This window comes from Psammomys obesus, unplaced genomic scaffold (genome assembly GCF_907164565.1).
Source record: "Psammomys obesus unplaced genomic scaffold, mPsaObe1.curated_primary_1811, whole genome shotgun sequence".
NCBI lineage: Eukaryota > Metazoa > Chordata > Mammalia > Rodentia > Muridae > Psammomys > Psammomys obesus.
In genome coordinates this window covers 28,700,758-28,709,205 of record NW_026590062.1, presented here as the reverse complement: position 1 = coordinate 28,709,205, position 8,448 = coordinate 28,700,758, and the positions used below count along the sequence as shown (strand labels likewise).

At 50.7% G+C, this 8,448-nt stretch overlaps 1 protein-coding gene across 1 annotated transcript in view; it reads right to left on the bottom strand.

Moving 5' to 3' along the window:
• Nucleotides 1–1,273: 1,273 nt before the first annotated feature.
• Dusp29 (dual specificity phosphatase 29) overlaps nucleotides 1,274–8,448 on the bottom strand; it is a 21,081-nt gene continuing 13,906 nt past the window's right edge. The window contains exon 3 of the mRNA XM_055606515.1: nucleotides 1,274–1,503. Coding sequence (XP_055462490.1) covers nucleotides 1,274–1,503 — 230 coding nt within the window. The remainder of the gene's footprint in view (nucleotides 1,504–8,448) is intronic.

Genomic DNA, 8,448 nt, shown 5'->3' with positions numbered 1-8,448 from the left:
TTTCTTTCTTTCTTTCTTTCTTTCTTTCTTTCTTTCTTTCTTTCTTTTTTTTTTTTTAACTTATTACAAGACCAATATTGTAACTGTGAGGGGATCTCAAGCAATCTCCACCCCTGAATGTATTAAGACACACCTAGAGCACCCTCGGGAGAGTTCCTGGAAATCAGCCTGACCACAAGGTCCCGAACCAAAGATGTCATGGTGACTTGGATGGCTTCACTCCAGCACCCCTCCAGCAAGAACATACTCTTGGACTCTCAAGTTCACAGTGGAGACATGGCCCTTCCCCACATTCCCCAGCAGGCCTGAGGCCGGGCTCTGATTTCTCTAGGACACTGTCATGCTTGGTGCTCCACTGCGGTTGCCCTCTCTCGACATCCTCTCTCCAGTCCCATCTTTTCAGGGCTCTGGCTTCAGGCCAGGCTGTGCTGCTGTGTCAGGGTGCTGGCTTAACTCCTGAGACAGGTCAGCTCACACCAGAGCTCAGCTGTGCCCTGCCCTACCCTCCATGCAAACCACACATTTGCAAATACTTCAGAGTGTGAGTGAAAACAAGCCACTGTTCTGCCCTTACCAGAACCAAAGGGAAAGGGAATTTTCCGGTCCCCTAAAAATAAGTGTCTCCTGCCTCTCTTTTTCTCCCAAATTGTGAAGTTACACTCTTCCTTGTTCTACTTTAGCACAAGTCATTTGGGTGGTGGCAGCTCTGGCTGTGATACAGGGAAGGGACTTTCGTGCCAAGGCTCTGGACTCCACGCCCACCCCAGCCAGGCACACACACATGCTCATTCTTGCTTAGGCCCACACCTGCCGCCATGGATAAAGAAACATGGTTCCTCAGAGGCTTCCTCTTAAATGATAAACCCTGTCCTGTAACACAGCTTGCCAGGCAATTTTCTGTGGTTGAAAAAAAAAAATCAAGCTCTATTTTTAAATTTTTTTTAATATAAGAATATGATTTTTGTCCTTTCAGAGCCAAACATTTAATCACAACACAGTGCCCAAACATTAAAAAATTAAAATAAAATAAATCCCTCTTTGCTACCAACTTAAAGGACAGGAGACTGCAGAGCGGTACATTATCCAAACCCAGTTCCCCTGCAGCAGACCTGGCCCCTGTGAGGTGGAGAAACAGAGGAGACAGCAGGCCCTCCCTGCTGGCCCAGCCTTTGTTTTCACTGCCCCATCTCCACGACCACCAAAGCCTCGGTGGAGACACGCTTCAGCCTTCCGCTCTGGGTGCTAGGGTCTCTGCTCCTCCCTGGGGAGGCCCCTATAGCCCCGGCTCACTGTCCCCTGGCCCGGCCTGTCGCCGCTGCCTCACCAGCTGCTGATCCAGCTCTCGGAGCTGCTTCAGGAAGCCCCGGTTGGGCAGGACGCAACGGTTCTTAGCCACTTGTTGGATGGCGCTCACCAAGGTCATGTTCTTGTGGATCATCAGGTAGGCCAGGACCAGAGTTGCTGACCGGCTTCGGCCCATGGCACAGTGAACCAGGATCTTACCTGCGTGGGAGGGGACAAATGTGTCGCATGAGCTAGCAGTTCACCCTTCCCTCCTCCTGCCTCCCCCGAGCAAGCATGCTCGCCGCATGCATTCAGCATGCTCTTGTGCATACGTCTCATAGAATGTTAAGTGCACCCCAGGGATGAAACTGGATAACACTTCATTTTTACTGTCACAATTCATACGTTTTATTATTTTTAATGAATATTTGAAAATTTTCAGTTCTTATTTTCAATGAAGTAAGCTTTGAAAGATATTACCTATACACAGAAAATCTTTGACGTCTTCACAGATTTTTTAACAGTGTAAAAATGCTCTGAAACCTACAACTCTGAGAAGCAACGGGCGTGCAAAATCGTTTCAGGCCAACACCACTCATATCCGCAGGCATGATGTCCCTCAGGCCTCCAATTGGTGGCGCTCTAGAGCCCACCCGAACCTTGTCTTCAGCTTTGACTTAAACTCCATTATCAATTTCCCTGCTTCGCAGGTGGAGAGACAGGTTCAGGAGGTGACGTGTCTTGCCAGAGCTCACCCACAAGGTTGATGCCACAAGAAGCAGCTTAATGTAAAATGCGTTTAGGCCTTCACTGCGCGCCACTGCGCTGAGGTTTGGCTCTCAGTGGCGGCTGTTTCCCACGGTGGTTGGTTTCTTTACTGAGCTTCAGCTGGCTGGGGTATCTGGAGCTGTGTGAACGCGGTGCTGTCAGACTTCCTGCCTCTCAGCCTGATGCCCGGAGAGATAAACAGGAAGTTGCCTGTGGACAGTGTTTGCATGGACGTGGCTTTTTAGCGCTCTCTTCCTCATGGGACCAAGCCCAGTCAGTGGCAAGGGCCAGAAGCTAAGAGAGCCTAAGAAATGAAAGAAGCCCTGCACAGCGGGCACCTCACTTCTCCTATTCTTACTCCACACGGGATGGGTAAACCTGGCCCCATAACAGTCTGCGAGGAGCACAGAGGGGCCTGGCACAGAAGTATCCTCCAACTCAGCACAATTAGTGAGTGCCATTCTCTGTCTACCCAAGCCATCAAGGAGAGCAGGAAGCAGCCCCCTTTGTTGCTGTATCTCTAAGGGGGAACCAGTCCGCACTCTCATCCAGCATGAACATCCACCTCTGGTGTTCTAATCCCAATGGAGTGTTCCAGAGAGATGCCGCCTGGCCTCTGGCCAGCTCTGCTGATAACTGATGTGTTTCTTCCTCTCCTGTCATAACTAAACACTTGTAACAGATGAAAGCTGTAGCCCATTAAGCTTTTTGGGGAGCCTGAAGCCTGTGAAGAGAAGGCAGAGAAAAAAAAAAAAAAAAAGATGGGCTGGGAGTGGGGATGGGAAGGCTTGAGAAAGGGGGCTCTCAGCTCTGGCTGGAGCTCTTGGAGCCAAATGTGGGTTTCATTAATGCTGCCAGCGTGGAAAGAGAGACGGACTTCTCCAGGTTTGTTCTCTGGAGGGCTCAGGTGCCCTTGCCCCCCCCCCCCCGCAGTTTCCTGTCACCAGAACCTCAGAGTCCTGTTCCCTCTTGGCTCTGGGGCTCTGACAAGTCCCACTGTTGAGGCCCAGAGCTGGTGGAAAACCAGGGCAGGCAGGCTGGCTTGTTCCCAGGCCTGACCTGAACTTCAGGAAACCAGGAGGCTATGTGACTGGCTGCTGGTACTGTTTTCTAGTTCAAGTCACAGCTGACTCCTAGGCAACCTGGATTGCCCTGGGCATTCTTCTGGGTCCTCTATGGGTTGTTTGTTTGTTTGTTTGTTTGTGTGCTTTTGAGACAGGGTCCAGCTCCATCATTGAGACATGGTCTTGGGCTCTCCATCTTCCTGCCTCAGCCTCCCTGACGTGCTACAGTCACAGCTGTGCGCCAGGGTGCCTAGCGCTCCTGCACTTCACGTTATCATAGTCAAGTCTCACAAATACCCAGTGGTTCCAGTCAGACTGTCACCGCCATCTATAGCCGAGGTCGCTGAAGGATATGCAGAGGAGTGGCTTGCTCCAGTCCCACAGCCAGCGAATGGTAGGCCACACCCCAAGCCCAGACTGCGTGGCATCGAGGCCCAGGCATTACACTGAACTGCTCCAATGTGTGCACGCCAGATACAAGTTTTACAAATACTATGTACCTTTGTTACGTGCAGTCTGTGCTATTATTTTCTATTCTTTCTAATGCATTCAATTAAAAAAATAAAATCAACAGTGGGCACATCCACCACATTGATTACCCACTGAGAGGTTTCAGCCTGTGTCTGAAAAATGCTGACTTTGATAAAATGTTTGCCAGAAGGAGAAATGCTATAATTGCATAAAGAAACTTTAAGTTCAGAATTTCTTTGTTTGTTTGTTTGGTTGGTTGGTTGGTTGATTTGGTTTGGTTTCTGAGACAGGGTTTCTCTGTGTAGCCTTGGCTGTCCTGGACTAGCTTTGCAGACTAGGCTGGCCTCGAACTCACAGAGATCCACCTGCCTCTGCCTCCCCAAGTGCTGGGATTACAGGTGTGCATCACCACATCCAGCCTAAATTCAGAATTTCTAATGTATCTAGCTGGTCATAGTAGCTCATACCTAAAAGGCTGAGGCATCAGGATTACCACTGATTTGAGGCCAGCTTCCTTTACAGAGTAAAACTTTATCCCAAAATAAACTTAAAAGCAAACAAATAAACAAAACCTCTACTGTATCCAATTGCTTGTTTTCAGTGGTGACCGAAAGGTAAGCTTCTGTCACTCAGATCAGATAGATCAGAGCTAGCGAGATGGTTCCCTGGGTAAAACTGCTTACTGAGCAAGCCGGTGACCTGAATCCTAGCCCCAGAACCCGCTTGGTGGGAGGAGAGAACCAGCTCCTGAAAGTTGTCCTCTGACCTCTCAGGTGTGCAGCCTGTGCACGCACACAGACTCACCACCAGCATCACAATAGGAAAGTGTAGGAAGACACACCTGGCAAGCCTGTGACCCACACGCCTACCTGCACTTCGGACCTAAGCCTACCCTCGACAGCGCTGCCTTCCTTGGTTGAGAGGCTGCCCTTGCCTGCGCCCCACTCACTGTCATAGAAGCTGCCTTTCTTGGCAACGTGTACAGGCAGAAACAGTTCCTGCTTCATCCAAGACAGATGTGGGGGTGCCCAAGTCCTCAGAGAATGAGGACAAGGTGTGAGTCCAACAGACAGAAAGAAAGGGGACAATCTGGCCTGGCTATGGCCTAGATGTATCAGGGAACCAAATTCCTGCCAGAAAGATGATGCATCTATATATTCATACCCAGCTGGTCTGAAGTGTGTGTGCATGTGCGTGTGTGTGCCTGTTGTTCCTCAGGTACTGTTCACCTTATATTTTTGTAACAAGGTCTCTCACTGGCATGGGCCTTGCCAGTAGGCTAGTCTGGCTACAAGCCCCAGGGATCAGCTTGTCTCCAAATCCCTAGCCCTGATGTCACAAGGCATGTCACCACAACTGGTTTTTTGCTTGTTTGTTTTCTCACATGGGTTCGCGCATAAACTGAGATCCTCATGCTTTTACTGCAAGAACTATACCAACAGAGCTATCTTTCCAGCCTGGATTTTATTTTTTTTTAACTGTTTGTTTATCCTGAGACAGGGTCTCACTATGTAGCTCGCAGCCTGGAACGTGCTCTGTAGACCAGGCTGGCCTCAACATCACAGAGATCCGCCTGCCTCTGCCTCCCAAGTGCTGGGATTTCCTTCTCTGTGGTTGTTGATGTGGCTGGAGTGCTGGGGACCAAGGTTAAGGAAGGGCCAGATCCTGAGCAGCACGCGCAGTCCCTAAAGTAGATTTTGTGATGGCTTCAAAAGCTGGGGCCTGTGAGTGACAGGCAAGCGGTGATACGGAGACCTGGTCTTCAGAGCCGATGATGCCTGCCGTTTCCTAGGAGATTTCATTAAACCAGATGCTCCTGAGTTCACCGCCAGCATCCACGCTGGCTCTGTGGCAGCTCTGTGTCAGTTCTCACCCCAGTGAAGAAGGATGAGTTCACTTGTGTCAAATCCTATAGGCTGGCTTTGTCTTTGCTTCCATGATATCCTGAGCTCTCCTCAACGGCACAGTCGCTCACATTAAGGACAAAAGGCTCCCCTGTGAAGCCGGGCTGAGGGAGGAGCTCTTCCCAGGCTAGCGGGTACTGCCCCCGGATGGCTGTGTGACCCTGGGCACACCACCTGGCTTCGAAGGGGTTTTTCCAGCTCCCAGGCAGGAGAGCAGACAGTTACTGCTCCAATCGTTCCACCGTGAACGAGGTTCCCTAGTTCTTTTGAAAAGTCAAACTGGCCTAGAGAGGGAGTAGGCTCGGACCCCCGAGCTGCGGTTTTATCTCCACAGCACTGAAAGTGGTAAATTTTTCACTGGGAGCAGTGGTTTAAGCCTGTAATCCCAGCACTCAAGCTGAGACGGGAGCATCCTGCATTCCAGGATATTATGGGCTACATAACAAGACCCTGAGTCAAACAAACAAAATAACAAATGAAGAGAGAGAGAGAGAATCACACAGCAGATGCAGGCCCCTGGGTTCAATCCCCAGCACTACAAAAAAGTAAGATCAAGTTAAAAAAAAAAAAAAAAAAAAAAAAAGAAGAAGAAGAAGAAGAAGCATGAAGATAGCTGGCAGAGGGGTGGGGCAAAGGTAGTGTCTTTTGGGCTAAGACTTTGCCAACAAAGGGCAAGAAAGGCAAGAGGGAAGCAAGAGAAAGGTCTGCTTTGGGGCCAGACTGTCCTTAACACCTCTTACATCAGGATTCTAAGAAGAAACACGCGACCAGGTGTGGCTGGGAAATGCCACAGTGTCCCTTGGTTTTCTAGGGCATGACTGGACACTGTCAGGCACCTCTGCATGTGGAGGCAGTCCAAACACCTGTCATCCGCTTCTCCTGGGGTCTTGTGGCATTGCTGGGGCCCAGCTAAGGAGCCTTCTCTTTTGCTACGCTGTCCGCTCAGGACACAGATGACAAGCAGACGATCGGTCACTTTTGTTTGCCCTCTGACAGTGCTGAAAATGTGTGTGACAGTAAAATCCAGATTGAAGGTTTTCCCTCAAAACTCGGAGGTTCCACCACACCGGCATCGATTCTCGCAAAAATGCCGGGTGGGCAGAGACAAGCCGCTGCCCCCCTTCAGAGGAGACACAGGCTGTCTTCACCCCTAACCTCACGGGCAGCCGGTGCCATTCTATCACAGGCTGCTGGGTGCCGAAGGGCTCCCTGGCGTGGGGAAGTCTTTAGACATGCAAAGTCCAAAGGTCAAGGAGAATGGAACCCACCCTCGCCCCTCACCCGCACCCCCCTAACCCCACGCTTGTTCACCGCCACCCTTCGCCCACCCCTGTTTCCCGCGCGCCCTCTGGCCTCTGTCTACTCTTTCTTGCTGACCCATCCTTCACCGGCGCTTTCACACGCCCCGTCTCAGGTCTTACTTGCTTGAGGTGATGCCCTGCCCAGCAGGCCTTGAGCATCCGACTCCAGAGCCCGGAGTTGGATGATTTGGCGGTGAGGGCAGCTTCTCAGGCAGTGTGCGGGGATCCTAAACCAGCTTTCACGGGAGTCTGTCATACAAGTTCAAAGCTGGAATGTCTTTTTTCTCTCTCTCTCTTCTTTTAGGATCGGAAGCTTTACCATGATGAGGCGCACATGCCGGAACAGGGAGGGCTCCACAGCGCGCGTGGCCGCAGGCCTCCTGCTCCAGGTTCTATGCCAAATGCTTTATGTATTCCGCTGCTGCTCCTCGTTAGAGCTGCTCAAGGTAAATATTTTCATCACTGGAGGAATCACATCATTACTGAGTTTTGTGATGAGACACTAAATCCGGCCTTGTCTTCTCCAAGGCCTGCCAGGCCCCTTCCATTAGGAGGGAGTTCCAAGACATAAAAATGGCAACTGAGCACATGAAACAGATACTGAGGGGCTGGATCGCTGTACAGCGTCACCCCAATATGTTTGCAGTTAACTTCAAATACAGGGAGGTGAATTTTACCGCATGAGATGAATCACAGTCCGGCTGCTTTTTTTTTTTTTTTTTTTTTGATCCTGTGTGGAAACTCAGAATGGACGGAATACAATAGATGGTTTATAAATAGAATCATAAAAGGATAGGTCAGAAGTGATATGTCCTCTAGTTCAAACGCTTCAGCTCTGTGGGCCTTTTCATTGCATCGTGTCCTCTGAACCAAAAGGATGACAACTTCTGTGGGTGGCTATGGCCGGCTGCGGACCAGGCACCACCACAGCCGTCAAGGTCCACCGGCTCCGACTTGGCGTCTTAGGCCTAGCCCCAGCTTGCAAGTTCCGGAAGCAGGTCAGTCGGTCAGTGAGCCTGTAATCCCGACCTCTTATGGCAGGAAAGGCTTTCGGTAATTGGATACCTCTAGTTGCGTGATGACTCACAAAGGGGCATGACAAGAGGCTGAAGTCAGAGCACAGACCAGGGAGTTTGTGATGGCCCTTTGGCTTCTGTGGAATGTGCTGAAGTCACCCAGCAACAGCCACGGCATATACCCATGGTGCATACCCAAGCTGTGCCCTTCTCTCCAAAATAGCCTTGTAGCCTTTCCTGCGTGCATTAGAGCAGTCAAAACGGCATTTAGTGGGCAAGGGCTAGACTTCGGCTTAAGAGGGATAAGTGACGTTGGGCTACTGGGACACTGTGGGTGCAAAGCCCAAATGTTCTGGTATAGTTTATGTGGGGCCCCAACTTTGAAGAGGTGGGCGTCTTAGGGGCCAGTCTGTGGGCGCGCTTGGTATTCCAAGCAGAAGTATTTCAAGTCTGCACATGGAGTCTCAAGCAAGCCAGGTCCTTCAAAGTTCTCAAGCACAGATGAAGCCTCCGTCTCCAGTTAAGTTTGGGCCCCAGCACGATTAACGTTTGGCTGCAGTTCCCAGCTTTGAGGGCTTCCAGACCACCCTGGCCTCTCTCTCTCTCTCTCTCTCTCTCTCTCTCTCTCTCTCTCTCTCTC